The sequence below is a fragment of the Uloborus diversus genome, unplaced genomic scaffold (genome assembly GCF_026930045.1).
Source record: "Uloborus diversus isolate 005 unplaced genomic scaffold, Udiv.v.3.1 scaffold_13, whole genome shotgun sequence".
NCBI classification, from domain to species: domain Eukaryota; kingdom Metazoa; phylum Arthropoda; class Arachnida; order Araneae; family Uloboridae; genus Uloborus; species Uloborus diversus.
Window position 1 is genome coordinate 7,941,492 of NW_026557987.1, and position 20,179 is coordinate 7,961,670.

General features: G+C 49.6%; 1 protein-coding gene across 1 annotated transcript in view; it reads right to left on the reverse strand.

The window, feature by feature from the left end:
* LOC129232657 (cilia- and flagella-associated protein 36-like) overlaps positions 1-9,152 on the reverse strand; it is a 28,502-nt gene extending 19,350 nt beyond the window's left edge. The window contains exons 1-3 of the mRNA XM_054866789.1: positions 9,056-9,152; positions 6,042-6,106; positions 5,075-5,182 (exon numbers count right to left, since the gene is read on the reverse strand). Of these exons, the coding sequence (XP_054722764.1) occupies positions 5,075-5,182; positions 6,042-6,106; positions 9,056-9,152 (270 nt within the window). The remainder of the gene's footprint in view (positions 1-5,074; positions 5,183-6,041; positions 6,107-9,055) is intronic.
* Between the last annotated feature and the right edge of the window lie 11,027 nt (positions 9,153-20,179).

Here is a 20,179-nt window from a genome sequence, read left to right on the forward strand (position 1 = left end):
AATCCGACTAAAACTGTGGATTTGTATAAGGAACATACACACATACCCACACACCCACAAACATACATCCATTTTTATATATATAGATATATTCCTTTTTGCAAAAAAAAAAAAAAAAAAAAAAAAACGCATTTTCTTCAGAACTTTAAAATTGAAACAAAATATTCAGCATTTTTTAATATAAAAATATTTTTTACTCTTCTTTATTCCTTTCTACTTACTTGATTCTTTTCATTGAACATTTCCAAATAAAAAAAAGAGGACCTTCGATCCAATTAAGTATGAACAATGAAACCACCCAAACCGATTCAAATAACAACGTTGTATCAATGGATCAATGTTAATCACAGTTAATCACAATTTTTCATTTAATCACAATTTAATAGTAATATCGATTATTTAATATTAATTTATTAATCACAATTTGAAGTCGCGCTTGCCTGAATGATAACAGACTTCCACAAGGCGCAAGGTGCTGCGATTTCTCAATACGGACGGGCATCATGTTCAGCCAGTGCCTGGCCCCGCTATTTCATTTGTGAACTACTTTTGAGTTAGCAGTGGCCAATTTAAATTTGGATACGTGCCCTTTCGATACGGAAGTGAATGAGTGGGTATCGGCAAATAAGGGATGGGTTCCACTTTGCTGTAAAAGACCTGGCGAAAAATAAGGGAATGGATATACACCGTTTAGGTGGTAAAACCAATGTTTACGCATTTTTTAACAGTAGATATAAACCACTTCGAGAAGACAGAAATTCATGGGTCGATAGGGCTTATAGTAAAAATTCTGAAAACGAAAAAAAAACGTTTTTTTTAAAAGTGGATATAATCCGTTTTGAAAGTTAAACTCCTCAACTGCCCACAGACCCAACTCTCACCATGACAAATCTTTGAATGCCCACGCATTAGGGACCATTCATTAATTACGTAAGGATGAGTTTGTCAATTTTTGACCCCCCTCCCCCCATGTAAGGGTACATAACATTTTTCAACTCTCCCCCCCCCCCTGCTATTCTTACGTAAGATGCCATTTAGTTTTCCAAAATGATAAAATAACGAATTCACGAATCTTGTATCACTGTAATCGTTATTAAATTCACCATTATTAAATTACAACTTATTGTATCAAGAAATATTTACTAAAAAGTTAGAATCTAGACTAAATGTTTTTTCGACATTTTTTTTTGTATATGATGCGATACTAACTAAAAATAAAACATGACCGACCAGTGAGTGAACACCACCCAGTGAATGAACAGCGCGTCATTTAAAAGAAAAAAAACCTTACAAAATTTTTTTTCTGAATAAATTCACTACAAAAGCGTTCTTTATTGATATTCTAAGCTATCTGACACCTGATTGGTTACTTTGGATACGTATTTTTTTCCTGGAAAAAATTTGAAAGTTTTACTGCCGTGAATCGTTTTTGCTTTCTTTCAAAATAATAAGGCTGGTTTCGTGCTAGCAATTATTTTGATACATATTATTTGTATCGATAAATTTTATTTTTTAACTCTACAAAAGAAAAATTAAGTATACATATTTAGGCTATGGATTTAAATTGTTTCAGTCAATGGAGAATGCGTAGATTTTCAGGTAGAGGGGTGTTCAGTCACTGGGTACGAAAAATTGCGAAAAACCAGTGAATGAACACTGGCAAAATTTCTTTTGATTTAAAAGAAATTTGAAGTTTCTTTGAGATATTTTCATTTTTGTACTTTTTTTGTAATGCAGATAGTTTTATATGCTTATTTATTTATGTATTTCATTATATATTTTATAGTTTCTTTATTTTTGTCTTTGCAAACAATGCACGTTTTACTTAGAAATATATATATACAAAGAGAGAGAATAGATAGGTAGATATGTATGTTTGTATATAGATAGATAGATAAATAGATAGAGGAAGATATAGAGATAGATATATAAAAAATAAGAGGTAAATAGATATATAGGTAGATAAATATAGAGAGAGAATAGGTAGGTAGATAGATAGATAGATCGATAGATTTATTGATAGATAAATAGATAGGTAGTGGTTAATAGATAGATAGGTAGATAGAGAGACTAATATAGAGATAGATAGCTAGGTAGATAGACTGATATAGAGATGGATAGTAGATATATAGACAGGAAGATAGACCGATTGATATAGATAGGTAGATATCTAGATGTACAGACAGATAAATAGGTAGATAGGTAGATATATTGATAAGGAGATAGATAGATAGGTAGATAGACAGATAAAAAAGCAGGTAGATAGATAAATAAGTAGATAGATAAATAGATAGATAGATAAGTAGATAAATAGATAGATAAGTAGGTAAGTATATAAATAAGTAGACAGATAAGTAGATAGATAGATAAGTGGATAGATAAATAAGTAGCTAGATAAATAAATAAGTAGATAGATAAGTAGATAGATAGATAAGATACATAAATATATAGATAGTTAGATAGATAAATATATAGATAGCTAGATACAGATAAGTAAATAGATAGATAGAAAAATAGATAAGTACATTGATAAATAGGTAAATAGACATAGAGATAGACCGATAGATGTGTAGATAGAAAAATAGATAGAAAGGTATATTGATAGATGGATAGAGATATAAAAAGATAGATATAGATAGATAGATAGATATAAGTAGTTATATAAATAGATAGATAAATAGATGTAGATAGTTATATAGATAGATAGATAGATCTCAAAGAAACTTAGTTTCTTTTTGAATCAAAATTTATCATGTTCATTCTCTGGACCAATTTGTGTTCATTTACTGGTTCGAGGTGTTCATTCACTGGGTCGTTGTGCCATTTTTTTCTTTAAACACCCAAAAATGTCGGAAGCGGTATCATTTAAGTTCCCGCGATTTTTTAGAGATATTTACATAGATCAATTAAAATGTTTTAACTATCACGATCTGTATAGTATAGAATTTAAAATTACTGGGATTTTTAAAAAATGAAATTGTGCTTAACTGTTCATTCACTGGTCGATCTACCCTACATACTGCGAGCTTTTTATTTTATTTTACACCATTCATTCTTTGTAAAACAAATAAAAAAAACAGCTCATCCTAATAAGTTTTTCAACTTCCAGATGCAAATGAAATAGGATCCCTGCCAAACCACTTGACCGCGGGATTTCTAATGTAAAATATCCACTTGAAAAATGTTACGGAAGAATGGGTTTGGATCGCCCCCCCCTCCCGTAAGTAAGGGTATGTAGAGATTTTTCCAACCCCCTCGCGACCCTTACGTAATTAATGAATGACCCCTTACCGCTGCAATCTTGAAACTCGGCTTGCTACCAGACAGAGATCTGCTGCAGAAGACCCTCTACAGTCCAGAGGCACCGAAGCTTGCGGATCTTCGGACCTCCGACAATATTCAGCACAATCTATGGACACGACATCATCATCACCATGCTCTATCGATTACTGCGTATTTAAAGCTTTTTTCATTACTAGTGGCACCCGCACGGCTTCGCCCGTAATAGAAAAATTAAAGGTATTTTGGTTCGCTTGTATATTTACAAATAATGTATGGTGAATTTTCTCGCCCATTGGCTTGTACCGACGTTACGGTTCCACGTTATGATCATTTCGTATCTCGCCCATTGGCTTGTGCTCATGTCACGGTTCCACGTTATGATAATTTCGTAATTTATGATAGTTTTTTTTTTCTTAAAATTGGAATAAAAAAAGAACCACATGGAATTTTCGAAACATCGCTTCGAGATGCACACCCCCATGCTACATACTAACTTTGTGCCACATTTCATGAAAATCGGCCGAACGGTTTAGGCGCTATGCGCGTCACAGACATCCTACAGACATCCAGACATCCTCCGGACAGAGAGACTTTCTGCTTTATTATTAGTAAAGAAGAAGATTACACCATCGTGTGGTCAACTGTGACTGACAAATTTTATTTATTTATTTTTTTTTTTGTTTTGTATTAGCTGGTTCATGCAGAAAACGGGTTAACACTAGAACGACTGACATTTTCTGTATACCTAGAAAGACTGAAGGGGCCAGTGTGGCCCCTACCCATTTCTGGAGTGAATTCTTTTAAAAATTCTTCCTGAGAGAGTTCACATGCCTGATACACCTTCTTTCATGACTAAATAAAAACTTAGTATGCAATTATTTTTAGTTTTTCTCTCTATACTGGGCAAAAGGTTGAATTGGTTTTCCTTTCCAAGAGCAATGGCCACCGTTAGGATGGTAAGCAGTCGGTACTGTTTACAGTACTTGGATATCCAATCGGCTGCATAAAGAGGAAGTTACAGGTTAACTAGAGTAATTGGCATTTTTTTTTATGCTACAACAATTAGGAGAAAGGAAAAAAATAAATTTTTGTCAAAATGCTTAGGGGCCACTGTGGCCCCTCCCGTCTTTCTAGGTATAAGGATCAATATTAAAAGTACTATGAAGCGAATGATTAAATGATTAAACAAGCATTCAATTAGTGTCATATAATGAATAGTCAGAAAATTCCATTAAGTTCCGTTAGATATTATCCGAGTTATTAAACAACAAACTACGCGAGGGGCCACACAGGCCCCTCCGTCTTTCTAGTGTTAAAAAACAAATCTCTATCCGCACATACGCACGTACATGCATACATACGCACGTACAGACGTCACGAGAAAATTCGTTGTAATTAACTCGGGGGTCGTTAATTCGCGTGTCTATACGTTCCTAGGCACTTATCCACGTGTGGTCGAGACGAAAAAAAAAAAAAAAAAAAATCAACACTCATTCAGGGGTGAGTAAAATAGAAATGAAGGTCGATTTTTGAGTGAAATTTTTTTCGCGAATACAATACTTCCTTTTTTGTAAAAGGAAGTAAAAATGAATGAATTTTCATGCATGATTGGCGCGTTTGAAAGAAACGTTTCGGCATTTTAGTAACAAAAGCTTTCGCTTTTAGTGTGCTTGCGATCGAAATTCGGCATTCTTATCTCCGTAGAGGTAAAAAATAAAAATGAAATCAGTTCCTAATTTGATCCGGATGGATAAAGGTCTGGACAAATGAGGTTCTATTGTAGTTTTGGTACCTGTTGGAATTTGTTGAGCGCCTTCTTGGAGGCCACGGAACAGGACCGTTCGAACTCCTCCGGCGTGATGTTCAGATCTTCCATGTAGCTGCCCAGCATGAAATCCACCTGCAAAAGAAAACGACCGAGCTAATTGTTAGCCGGACAATTTAATATCATCTTGGCTGGTCTATTCCGCAAAAAGGGCAACTTTTGGGAAAACGGGGGGGGGGGGGGGTTGAGCAATCACATTGCTTATTGTTCTCATTTGACTGTTTTTAGCGTCCTATGATTTTATTCCTCCCCTCCCGCCTCCCTCTGCAGCATCATCATCGACCGTCCCCTCCCCATGCTGCTCCTCTAGCGAAAGCCGTCTCCAGGTTGCATCCATAATCCTACACACACACACGCATACAAACACACCTACACACATACACACACCTACACACACACATACACACACATAAACAAACACAAACATACGCATACACCTACACACACATACACACATACAAACACATACACACACGCATACATACACCTACACACATACACATACACACACGCATACATACAGACACCTACACATACACCTACACATACCCACACACATACACACAACTATCCACACACATGCCTGCACACAGACACAAACACATATGCCTACACACACATACATATACCCCCCCCCCACACATTCATACACACAACTACCCACACTCTTATGTCAGCACACAGACACAAACACACATGCCTACACACACATACACATACCCCTACGTACACACACACACTCGTGATTGCGAAAAACATAATTTTAATTCAAGAAGCCAAAATTCAAATTAATTTTTCTATTTTTTTTTTCCCGAGGAGGCAAGAAAAAATTAAAAGACATGCTTCCTTTATTCCTCGAATGAAGCGAAGCGAGTCCCTCGGCGAGAAAACGAATCCACGAGAAAAGTTCACGGATAAAGTTAAAGTGACTCACCAAGTTCTTGTACGCCTCGTGGATCTTTCGGAGCTCTTGTTCCTTTTCTGCGCCAGGCTCGAATACTGAAACGGAAAGCTCCTTTGTTATATACTGTTTTGTTGAAATGCTATGTAGGTGCAATATATTGTAAAAAAACAGTCGAAAACTTTGTACTATGGAATGAGTAAAACTGACGACAACGTGTATAAAGTACAAATAAAGTAGTATAAAGGAGTTAAAAATATTAACTCCTTTATACTACTTTATTTGTACTTTATACACGTTGTTGTCAGTTTTACTCAAGTGCAATATATTTCAAACAGATTGAAACTTAAAGTCACAATTCTATTTTCAAGTAGGAATCTTTAAATTTCGGCTTCTACATTAAACTATTAACCACAACTAAAATTAAAGATTTTAAAAAACACCTACTGGGTTGTAAATGTAGAATCAAGAGGGAAAGCGGAAAATCCTTTTAAAAAACTTATATTATTAACTAGTGGCACCCGCACGGCTTTGCCCGTAGCAGAAAATTAAAAAGGCATTTTGGTTCGCCTGTATATTTACAAATAATGTATGGTGAATTTTCTCGCCAATTGTCTTGTGCCCAGGGGCGGCAAATAGGGGGGTCAAGAGGGGGCGGTCGCACCCCCAAAATTTTCACTAAGAATAATAAAAAAAAAAAGGGTAAATTCAATTTAGATAACTTAGAAAATCATTTGCCTGAATTTTCAGAACAGAAAAAAACTGATGGAGAATAATGGTTTGCCTTAACTAAAGAAGTAATCTCTTCATATAGATTAAATATTTAAAAATTGTGTAATCTATGCTATCATGGTGCATTTTGTATGAGATGCCCGTACAGTGTCGAGACTGCACAATTTTTACACGTAAACTCCATGTCAATTTGCATAAATTTAATGCTCATATTATAATTTAATGTTTAGCTAGTAAGTGTTCATTGTTTCCCTGTACTTGAAACAGATTTTAGCAACTTGATATATTATATGCTTTCATAGAAACTTTTTTGTAAAAATATGCTCTTTTTGAAAAACTTCCCACATCAAAAGATACTTTCACATCAACAAATATATCTTCAGGCTCTTGACAATCTCTCAGTGACACAAATGGTATTCAAGAGTTAAACCTATAAAATCTCCCTGGAAGAATAACTGGAAAGTGACCATCTCGATAATAGAAAATCTAATGTTATTTTGATATGTATGATTTTGTTTGAATTTCTGTTTACTTCATTTCCTGCGGAGCGTTTTTTGAACAATGCTCTATCATAAAATTTTCAATCTTAATTATTGAATTGATAATTGAAATTCTTTGTAATTTTCGCACTAATGCTTGAACTAAGTGTGGAACTTTGTGACAGAACTTTTTATAACAATTTTTACTGTATGCCAATGTAGAAGAGGTGACAAAACTTACATGAAGTTTAGTGAAAATATTTAATATTTTGAACAAAATAATCAATTCAGTTTCTCGAGAAATGGAGGCAGTATTTGATGAGATACATTTCTCTTTGGTCTTAAGTTCAATATTATGTAAGTTGGTTATAAGAAACGAAAAAGAAAATATTACACTTATACACTACCGCAGCCAGAAATTCCTTTTGGAGGGGGTTTTTTGATCAAAAATACCTTCTGGAGGGAGTTTTTTTTGATGAAAAATACATTTGGAAGGGGATTTTTTGATCAAAATAGTCCTTTCATATGCATAAACTACTGCATTGTGCATTAGAATTTGCGTTTATGTTAAAACCAATGGCTGTGTGGGGGGGGGGGGGGCCCTCGCTGCGCCACAGCACTTACAAGAAAAATTTACAGCATGAAGGAAAAGTAATTCTTTTGTGAATTACGACTTTACCTTTTAATGACTCAAAATAAATACTAGCCCAATTTAAAAAGCTTTCTTGGTTATTTTAAAGAGAAATCTGAAGGAAGTGTGTTTTTTAACATAACTTTCTTGCTTCCATTGTTTTTAGTCTATTTCAATCTGATCAGTCATTTTAAAGATGACTTTTGTGTCTCAGGAGGTTAGAGAATTAATTCGAAGCGAAATGTGGCAAGCAAGGCCTTCATCTTTAGCTGTACTGGAAAAAAAGCAAAACACTGGATTTTGAGTAAATATAGTTACAAGATTTTCTGTTAATCCTGACCCAAAGAATAGCAGACTAAAACTTTACTAAAAAATAAAAACTGGTACCGAGATATTTTATGAGATAACTTGTTACAAAATAAATTTGAAGCTTTGGTCGCAAAAACTTTAATTGTACTTAACAAGCCCGATTATTCTTAACATTAAAACCGTTTTATTATTCCTTCCTGTTAACCAATATTTATTTTATACCGTACTGAGGAAATTCATGTTCAAGAAACTCGACCCCCCAAACGAAATGCTGAAATGCCGCCCCTGCTTGTGCCCATGTTACGGTTCCACGTTATGATCATTTCGTAATTTACTCGTCCGTCTTATGATAATTTTGTTCTTAAAATTGGAATAGAAAAAGAACCACATCGAATTTTTGAAAAATCGCTTCGAGGTGCACATCCCCATGCTACAAACTAACTTTGTGTCAAATTTCATGAAAATCGGCCGAACGGTCTGGGCGCTATGCGCGTCACAGAGATCCTGACAGAAAAAGATCCCGACAGAGAGACTTTCTGCTTTGTTATTAGTAAAGAAAAGAAAATCAATGTCAAGTAATTTGCTATTAAATAGAAACTGCAAACAGATAGAAATTTCAAATCATTGCGTTTAATTTCCTTGTCGGCCAACAATGAATTCGGTGAGCAATCGCGTGAATAAAGGTTTAGCCGCTTTTAAAATCTGCTTTAAAAAAACGTTGTGAATCTAACTCTAAGTAACATGGAAGTTCCAAACACATTCTATCATGTGGTTATTAAATGATTCTGTTGCGTTTTCCTTTCTCGAGATTTTAACTTTTCTTTTTAAACAGATATTGCTTTTTGGACGAAGACGATATTTTTTACAACATCAGAAAACGGAAGTTACGGACTTACCGACGGATTTCTGTTCTATGAAAGTGAGCACGGGGATATTCCAAATGGGCCCCCGAAGGAACTCCACCAGAGAATCGAACACCCATTCTAGCGCCATCCTAGTGCCTTCTACCGTGCATCGAGAACCCGCGATTCGAAACCAAACTAAACGGTCGCCATGGAGACGGCCGCCACACTATTTTTCTTTCTCTTTTTGCCGTTTTCGAACAATGATTAATTGATGGTCATTGATTGTTGCAGACTCGGTCAATAGAGCGTAAACTATTGGAGATCGTCAGGGCTTGATTTAGGGGAGGGCAGGCGGGGCTACTGTCCCGGGGCCTCCACAACAAAGGGGCCCCCACCATAAATTTTTTTTACAAAATATCCTAACTTTCACGGGTCCGCAAAATTCAGGTTTTTTCTCCCAGACATTTTTTTTTTTTTTTTGTATTTATATAAAGAATGCTTGCACAAAATAATATTATAATCGATATATCAGAAAGCCCTGATTGCAAGTATCCATTTATTTATTCATTCCAATATATTTTTTTATTCATTCGTCCCGGGGCCTCCACCATAAAGGGGCCCCCACAGTAAAATTTTTACAAAATATCCTAACTTTCACGGGTCAGCAAATTTCAGGTTTTTTCTCCCAGACATGTTTTTTTTTTCGATTTCTGCAAAGAATGCTTGTACAAAAATAATGTTATTATCGATATATCAGAAAGCCCTGATTGCAAGTATCCATTTACTATCAATTTTTTATTTGATCGAGCATTTCAGTGGCAGTATATGTTTTTTTTTTTTTATTGAGCAATCACGATTGCTTATTGCTTTCATTTGACTGTTTTTGACGTTCCTTTGATTTTTCCCACCGCCACCCTCCGCACCATCACCGTCGACGGACTCCTCACGATGCTGCTCCTCTAGCGAAAACCGTCTCCAGGTTGCATCAGAGTCCTACACACACGCGCATACACAACTACACACACACACACACACACACACGCACACACAAACACACACATACACAACTACACACACACATAAATACAGATGCCTACACATACACACAAAAACATACACACACATGCACACAACTACCCACACATTCATGCCTGCACACAAACACAAACACATATGCCTACACACACATACACATACCCCTCCCCCACACATTCATACACACAACTATCCACACACTCATACCTGCACACAGGCACAAACACACATGCCTACACACATACACATACCTCCCACACACAAACACACATACCCCCCACACACAAACACACATACCCCCACACACAAACACACATACCTCCACACACAAACACACACGCCTACATACACACACTCGTGATTGAGAAAAACATAATTTGAATTCAAGAAGACAAAATTCAAATTAATTATTTTTTTTATTCATGTAATTTGTAATTTATACCTATGAGTTAAAGAAAAATAAAGTAAGTAAAGAAAAATCCGAAAAATGGTTATCTTTGCAGGTCATCCTTACAACTTCTCGCTTCTTGAGCTCAAAAATTCAAAAATTTATTACTAGTCGCATTCGCATGGCTTTGCCCGTAGTAGAAAAATTAAAAGGTAATTGGTTCGCCTGTATATGAACAAATAATGGAGGATGAATTTCTCGCCAATTGGTTATGTTAAATGGCTCGTCCATGGCTCATAACGGTTCCACGTTATAATGATTTCGTAATTTACTATTCCACGTTGTGATCATTTGCTCGGAAAAAGTTTCTTAAAATTAGAATAGAAAAAGAACAAAATCGAATTTTCGAAAAATCGCTTTGAGGTGCACACCCCCATGCTACAAACTAACTTTGTGCCAAATTTCATGAAAATCGGCCGAATGGTCTAGGCGCTATGCACGTCACAGAGATCCTACAGACATCCAGACATCCTCCGGACAGAGAGACTTTCAGCTTTATTATTAGTAACTAGTGATACCCGCACGGCTTTGCCCGTAATAGAAAAATCAAAAGGTCTTTTGGTTCGCCTGTATATTTAAAAATAATGTATGGTGAATTTTCTCGCCAATTGGCTTGTACCGACGTTACAGTTCCACGTTATGATCATTTCGCATCTCTCCAATTGGCTTGTGCCCATGTTACGGTTCCACATTATGATAATTTCGTAATTCATGATAGTTTTGTTCTTAAAATTGGAATAGAACAAGAACAAAATCGTATTTTCGAAACATCGCTTCGAGGTGCACACCCACATGCTACAAACTAACTTTGTGCGAAATTTCATGAAAATCGGTCGAATGGTTTAGGCGCTATGCGCGTCACAGACATCCTACAGACATCCTCCGGACAGAGAGACTTTCAGCTTTATTATTAGTAAAGATAATAAGTAAAGAAGATAAAGATAGTATAGAGAATGACTTAAAATAAGTTTCAGTGTTGTGAAATCAAAATAATGACTCAAGGGACTTCTCAAAGTTTTGTTAATTATCGTTTAAGGTTCCTCCCTACCGGTGGATCCCCGGCTCCCCTCACACGGTTTTTCCCGCGCGGTGCCACCCGACGCAGACACTGAACAGCCTCGCCTCCCTACCGGGTGGATCCCCGGCTCCCCTCACACGGTTTTTCCCGCGCGACGCAGACACTGAACAGCCTCGCCTCCCTACCGGGTGGATCCCCGTGAACAGCCTCGCCTCCCCTACCGGGTGGATCCCCGGCTCCCCTCACACGGTTTTTTCCCGCGCGGTGCCACCCGACGCAGACACTGAACAGCCTCGCCTCCCTACCGGGTGGATCCCCGGCTCCCCTCACACGGTTTTTTCCCGCGCGGTGCCACCCGACGCAGACACTGAACAGCCTCGCCTCCCTACCGGGTGGATCCCCGGCTCCCCTCACACGGTTTTTCCCGCGCGGTGCCACCCGACGCAGACACTGAACAGCCTCGCCTCCCTACCGGGTGGATCCCCGGCTCCCCTCACACGGTTTTTCCCGCGCGGTGCCACCCGACGCAGACACTGAACAGCCTCGCCTCCCTACCGGGTGGATCCCCGGCTCCCCTCACACGGTTTTTCCCGCGCGGTGCCACCCGACGCAGACACTGAACAGCCTCGCCTCCCTACCGAGGGGATCCCCGACACTGAACAGCCTCGCCTCCCTACCGGGTGGATCCCCGGCTCCCCTCACACGGTTTTTCCCGCGCGGTGCCACCCGACGCAGACACTGAACAGCCTCGCCTCCCTACCGGGTGGATCCCCGGCTCCCCTCACACGGTTTTTCCCCGCGCGGTGCCACCCGACGCAGACACTGAACAGCCTCGCCTCCCTACCGGGTGGATCCCCGGCTCCCCTCACACGGTTTTTCCCGCGCGGGTGCCACCCGACGCAGACACTGAACAGCCTCGCCTCCCTACCGGGTGGATCCCCGGCTCCCCTCACACGGTTTTTTCCCGCGCGGTGCCACCCGACGCAGACACTGAAACAGCCTCGCCTCCCTACCGAGGGGATCCCCGGCTCCCCTCACACGGTTTTTCCCGCGACGGGTGGATCCCCGGCTCCCCTCACACGGTTTTTCCCGCGCGGTGCCACCCGACGCAGACACTGAACAGCCTCGCCTCCCTACCGAGGGGATCCCCGGCTCCCCTCACACGGTTTTTTCCCGCGCGGTGCCACCCGACGCAGACACTGAACAGCCTCGCCTCCCTACCGGGTGGATCCCCGGCTCCCCTCACACGGTTTTTTCCCGCGCGGTGCCACCCGACGCAGACACTGAACAGCCTCGCCTCCCTACCGGGTGGACACGGTTTTTCCCGCGCGGTGCCACCCGACGCAGACACTGAACAGCCTCGCCTCCCTACCGGGTGGATCCCCGGCTCCCCTCACACGGTTTTTTCCCGCGCGGTGCCACCCGACGCAGACACTGAACAGCCTCGCCTCCCTACCGGGTGGATCCCCGGCTCCCCTCACACGGTTTTTCCCGCGCGGGTGCCACCCGACGCAGACACTGAACAGCCTCGCCTCCCTACCGGGTGGATCCCCGGCTCCCCTCACACGGTTTTTCCCGCGCGGTGCCACCCGACGCAGACACTGAACAGCCTCGCCTCCCTACCGGGTGGATCCCCGGCTCCCCTCACACGGTTTTTCCCGCGCGGTGCCACCCGACGCAGACACTGAACAGCCTCGCCTCCCTACCGAGGGGATCCCCGGCTCCCCTCACACGGTTTTTCCCGCGCGGTGCCACCCGACGCAGACACTGAACAGCCTCGCCTCCCTACCGGGTGGATCCCCGGCTCCCCTCACACGGTTTTTCCCGCGCGGTGCCACCCGACGCAGACACTGAACAGCCTCGCCTCCCTACCGGGTGGATCCCCGGCTCCCCTCACACGGTTTTTCCCGCGCGGTGCCACCCGACGCAGACACTGAACGACACGGTTTTTCCCGCGCGGTGCCACCCGACGCAGACACTGAACAGCCTCGCCTCCCTACCGGGTGGATCCCCGGCTCCCCTCACACGGTTTTTCCCGCGCGGTGCCACCCGACGCAGACACTGAACAGCCTCGCCTCCCTACCGCCCGCGCGGTGCCACCCGACGCAGACACTCCCCTCACACGGTTTTTCCCGCGCGGTGCCACCCGACGCAGACACTGAACAGCCTCGCCTCCCTACCGGGGTTTTTCCCGGATCCCCGGCTCCCCTCACACGGTTTTTGCCACCCGACGCAGACACTGAACAGCCTCGCCTCCCTGCCGGGTGGATCCCCGGCTCCCCTCACGCCCGCGCGGTGCCACCCGACGCAGACACTGAACAGCCTCGCCTCCCTACCGGGTGGATCCCCGGCTCCCCTCACACGGTTTTTCCCGCGCGGTTGCCACCCGACGCAGACACTGAACCCTCGCCTCCCTACCGGGTGGATCCCCGGCTCCCCTCACACGGTTTTTCCCGCGCGGTGCCACCCGACGCAGACACTGAACAGCCTCGCCTCCCTACCGGGTGGATCCCCGGCTCCCCTCACACGGTTTTTCCCGCGCGGTGGCCACCCGACGCAGACACTGAACAGCCTCGCCTCCCTACCGGGTGGATCCCCGGCTCCCCTCACACGGTTTTTCCCGCGCGGGTGCCACCCGTCGCAGACACTGAACAGCCTCGCCTCCCTACCGAGGTGGATCCCCGGCTCCCCTCACACGGTTTTTTCCCGCGCGGTGCCACCCGACGCAGACACTGAACAGCCTCGCCTCCCTACCGGGTGGATCCCCGGCTCCCCTCACACGGTTTTTTCCCGCGCGGTGCCACCCGACGCAGACACTGAACAGCCTCGCCTCCCTACCGGGTGGATCCCCGGCTCCCCTCACACGGTTTTTCCCGCGCGGTGCCACCCGACGCAGACACTGAACAGCCTCGCCTCCCTACCGGGTGGATCCCCGGCTCCCCTCACACGGTTTTTCCCGCGCGGTGCCACCCGACGCAGACACTGAACAGCCTCGCCTCCCTACCGGGTTGGATCCCCGGCTCCCCTCACACGGTTTTTTTCCCGCGCGGTGCCACCCGACGCAGACACTGAAAGCAGCCTCGCCTCCCTACCGAGGGGATCCCCGGCTCCCCTCACACGGTTTTTCCCGCGCGGTGCCACCCGACGCAGACACTGAACAGCCTCGCCTCCCTACCGGGTGGATCCCCGGCTCCCCTCACACGGTTTTTCCCGCGCGGTGCCACCCGACGCAGACACTGAACAGCCTCGCCTCCCTACCGGGTGGATCCCCGGCTCCCCTCACACGGTTTTTCCCGCGCGGTGCCACCCGACGCAGACACTTCGCCTTTCCCGCGGCTCCCCTCACACGGTTTTTCCCGCGCGGTGCCACCCGACGCAGACACTGAACAGCCTCGCCTCCCTACCGAGGTGGATCCCCGGCTCCCCTCACCCCGGCTCCCCTCACGGTTTTTCCCGCGCGGTGCCACCCGACGCAGACACTGAACAGCCTCGCCTCCCTACCGGGTGGATCCCCGGCTCCCCTCACACGGTTTTTCCCGCGCGGTGCCACCCGACGCAGACACTGAACAGCCTCGCCTCCCTACCGGGTGGATCCCCGGCTCCCCTCACACGGTGGATCCCCGGCTCCCCTCACACGGTTTTTCCCGCGCGGTGCCACCCGACGCAGACACTGAACAGCCTCGCCTCCCTACCGGGTGGATCCCCGGCTCCCCTCACACGGTTTTTCCCCGCGCGGTGCCACCCGACGCAGACACTGAACAGCCTCGCCTCCCTACCGAGGGGATCCCCGGCTCCCCTCACACTGTTTTTCCCGCGCGGTGCCACCCGACGCAGACACTGAACAGCCTCGCCTTCCTACCGGGTGGATCCCCGGCTCCCCTCACACGGTTTTTCCCGCGCGGTGCCACCCGACGCAGACACTGAACAGCCTCGCCTCCCTACCGGGGTGGATCCCCGGCTCCCCTCACACGGTTTTTTCCCCGCGGTGCCACCCGACGCAGACACTGAACAGCCTCGCCTCACCGGGTGGATCCCCGGCTCCCCTCACACGGTTTTTCCCGCGCGGTGCCACCCGACGCAGACACTGAACAGCCTCGCCTCCCTACCGAGGTGGATCCCCGGCTCCCCTCACACGGTTTTTCCCGCGCGGTGCCACCCGACGCAGACACTGAACAGCCTCGCCTCCCTACCGGGTGGATCCCCGGCTCCCCTCACACGGTTTTTCCCGCGCGGTGCCACCCGACGCAGACACTGAACAGCCTCGCCTCCCTACCGAGGGGATCCCCGGCTCCCCTCACACGGTTTTTCCCGCGCGGTGCCACCCGACGCAGACACTGAACAGCCTCGCCTCCCTACCGGGTGGATCCCCGGCTCCCCTCACACGGTTTTTCCCGCGCGGTGCCACCCGACGCAGACACTGAACAGCCTCGCCTTCCTACCGAGGTGGATCCCCGGCTCCCCTCACACGGTTTTTCCCGCGCGGTGCCACCCGACGCAGACACTGAACAGCCTCGCCTCCCTACCGAGGGGATCCCCGGCTCCCCTCACACGGTTTTTTTCCCGCGCGGTGCCACCCGACGCAGACACTGAACAGCCTCGCCTCCCTACCGAGGGGATCCCCGGCTCCCCTCACACGGTTTTTCCCGCGCGGTGCCACCCGACGCAGACACTGAACAGCCTCCGCCTCCCTACCGGGTGGATCCCCGGCTCCCCTCACACGGTTTTTTCCCGCGCGGTGCCACCCGACGCAGACACTGAACAGCCTCGCCTCCCTACCGAGGGGATCCCCGGCTCCCCTCACACGGTTTTTCCCGCGCGGTGCCACCCGACGCAGACACTGAACAGCCTCGCCTCCCTACCGACCCCGGCTCCCCTCACACGGTTTTTCCCGCGCGGTGCCACCCGACGCAGACACTGAACAGCCTCGCCTCCCTACCGAGGGGATCCCCGGCTCCCCTCACACGGTTTTTCCCGCGCGGTGCCACCCGACGCAGACACTGAACAGCCTCGCCTCCCTACCGGGTGGATCCCCGGCTCCCCTCACACGGTTTTTCCCGCGCGGTGCCACCCGACGCAGACACTGAACAGCCTCGCCTCCCTACCGGGTGGATCCCCGGCTCCCCTCACACGGTTTTTTCCCGCGCGGTGCCACCCGACGCAGACACTGAACAGCCTCGCCTCCCTACCGGGTGGATCCCCGGCTCCCCTCACACGGTTTTTCCCGCGCGGTGCCACCCGACGCAGACACTGAACAGCCTCGCCTCCCTACCGGGTGGATCCCCGGCTCCCCTCACACGGTTTTTCCCGCGCGGTGCCACCCGACGCAGACACTGAACAGCCTCGCCTCCCTACCGAGGTGGATCCCCGGCTCCCCTCACACGGTTTTTTTCCCGCGCGGTGCCACCCGACGCAGACACTGAACAGCCTCGCCTCCCTACCGAGGGGATCCCCGGCTCCCCTCACACGGTTTTTCCCCGCGCGGTGCCACCCGACGCAGACACTGAACAGCCTCGCCTCCCTACCGGGTGGATCCCCGGCTCCCCTCACACGGTTTTTCCCGCGCGGTGCCACCCGACGCAGACACTGAACAGCCTCGCCTCCCTACCGGGTGGATCCCCGGCTCCCCTCACACGGTTTTTCCCGCGCGGTGCCACCCGACGCAGACACTGAACAGCCTCGCCTCCCTACCGGGTGGATCCCCGGCTCCCCTCACACGGTTTTTCCCGCGCGGTGCCACCCGACGCAGACACTGAACAGCCTCGCCTCCCTACCGGGTGGATCCCCGGCTCCCCTCACACGGTTTTTCCCGCGCGGTGCCACCCGACGCAGACACTGAACAGCCTCGCCTCCCTACCGAGGGGATCCCCGGCTCCCCTCACACGGTTTTTCCCCGCGGTGCCACCCGACGCAGACACTGAACAGCCTCGCCTCCCTACCGGGTGATCCCCGGCTCCCCTCACCCGCGGTTCCCTACCGAGGGGATCCCCGGCTTTCCCGCGCGGTGCCACCCGACGCAGACACTGAACAGCCTCGCCTCCCTACCGAGGTTTTTCCCGGATCCCCGGCTCCCCTCACACTGTTTTTCCCGCGCGGTGCCACCCGACGCAGACACTGAACAGCCTCGCCTTCCTACCGGGTGGATCCCCGGCTCCCCTCACACGGTTTTTCCCGCGCGCGGTGCCACCCGACGCAGACACTGAACAGCCTCGCCTTCCTACCGGGTGGATCCCCGGCTCCCCTCACACGGTTTTTCCCGCGCGGTGCCACCCGACGCAGACACTGAACAGCCTCGCCTTCCTACCGGGTGGATCCCCGGCTCCCCTCACACGGTTTTTCCCGCGCGGTGCCACCCGACGCAGACACTGAACAGCCTCGCCTCCCTACCGAGGGGATCCCCGGCTCCCCTCACACGGTTTTTCCCGCGCGGTGCCACCCGACGCAGACACTGAACAGCCTCGCCTCCCTACCGGGTGGATCCCCGGCTCCCCTCACACGGTTTTTTCCCGCGCGGTGCCACCCGACGCAGACACTGAACAGCCTCGCCTCCCTACCGAGGTGGATCCCCGGCTCCCCTCACACGGTTTTTCCCGCGCGGTGCCACCCGACGCAGACACTGAACAGCCTCGCCTCCCTACCGGGTGGATCCCCGGCTCCCCTCACACGGTTTTTCCCGCGCGGTGCCACCCGACGCAGACACTGAACAGCCTCGCCTCCCTACCGAGGGGATCCCCGGCTCCCCTCACACTGTTTTTCCCGCGCGGTGCCACCCGACGCAGACACTGAACAGCCTCGCCATCCTACCGGGTGGATCCCCGGCTCCCCTCACACGGTTTTTCCCGCGCGGTGCCACCCGACGCAGACACTGAACAGCCTCGCCTCCCTACCGAGGGGATCCCCGGCTCCCCTCACCGGGCGCGGTGGATCCCCGGCTCCCCTCACACGGTTTTTCCCGCGCGGTGCCACCCGACGCAGACACTGAACAGCCTCGCCTCCCTACCTACCGGCTCCCCTCACACGGTTTTTCCCGGATCCCCGGCTCCCCTCACACGGTTTTTCCCGCGCGGTGCCACCCGACGCAGACACTGAACAGCCTCGCCTTCCTACCGGGTGGATCCCCGGCTCCCCTCACACGGTTTTTCCCGCGCGGTGCCACCCGACGCAGACACTGAACAGCCTCGCCTCCCTACCGAGGGGATCCCCGGCTCCCCTCACACGGTTTTTCCCGCGCGGTGCCACCCGACGCAGACACTGAACAGCCTCGCCTCCCTACCGGGTGGATCCCCGGCTCCCCTCACACGGTTTTTCCCGCGCGGTGCCACCCGACGCAGACACTGAACAGCCTCGCCTCCCTACCGAGGGGATCCCCGGCTCCCCTCACACGGTTTTTCCCGCGCGGTGCCACCCGACGCAGACACTGAACAGCCTCGCCTTCCTACCGGGTGGATCCCCGGCTCCCCTCACACGGTTTTTCCCGCGCGGTGCCACCCGACGCAGACACTGAACAGCCTCGCCTCCCTACCGAGGGGATCCCCGGATCCCCGGCTCCCCTCACACGGTTTTTTTCCCGCGCGGTGCCACCCGACCCGACGCAGACACTGAACAGCCTCGCCTTCCTACCGGGTACCGGGTGGATCCCCGGCTCCCCTCACACGGTTTTTTCCCGCGCGGTGCCACCCGACGCAGACACTGAACAGCCTCGCCTCCCTACCGGGGTTTTTTCCCGGATCCCCGGCTCCCCTCACACGGTTTTTCCCGCGCGGTGACACCCGACGCAGACACTGAACAGCCTCGCCTCCCTACCGAGGGGATCCCCGGCTCCCCTCACACGGTTTTTCCCGCGCGGGTGCCACCCGACGCAGACACTGAACAGCCTCGCCTCCCTACCGAGGGGATCCCCGGCTCCCCTCACACGGTTTTTCCCGCGCGGTGCCACCCGACGCAGACACTGAACAGCCTCGCCTTCCTACCGGGTACCGGGTGGATCCCCGGCTCCCCTCACACGGTTTTTCCCGCGCGGTGCCACCCGACGCAGACACTGAACAGCCTCGCCTCCCTACCGGGTGGATCCCCGGCTCCCCTCACACGGTTTTTCCCGCGCCGGTGCCACCCGACGCAGACACTGAACAGCCTCGCCTCCCTACCGGGTGGATCCCCGGCTCCCCTCACACGGTTTTTTCCCGCGCGGTGCCACCCGACGCAGACACTGAACAGCCTCGCCTCCCTACCGAGGTGGATCCCCGGCTCCCCTCACACGGTTTTTTCCCGCGCGGTGCCACCCGACGCAGACACTGAACAGCCTCGCCTCCCTACCGGGTGGATCCCCGGCTCCCCTCACACGGTTTTTCCCGCGCGGTGCCACCCGACGCAGACACTGAACAGCCTCGCCTCCCTACCGGGTGGATCCCCGGCTCCCCTCACACGGTTTTTCCCGCGCGGTGCCACCCGACGCAGACACTGAACAGCCTCGCCTCCCTACCGGGTGGATCCCCGGCTCCCCTCACACGGTTTTTCCCGCGCGGTGCCACCCGACGCAGACACTGAACAGCCTCGCCTCCCTACCGGGTGGATCCCCGGCTCCCCTCACACGGTTTTTCCCGCGCGGTGCCACCCGACGCAGACACTGAACAGCCTCGCCTCCCTACCGGGTGGATCCCCGGCTCCCCTCACACGGTTT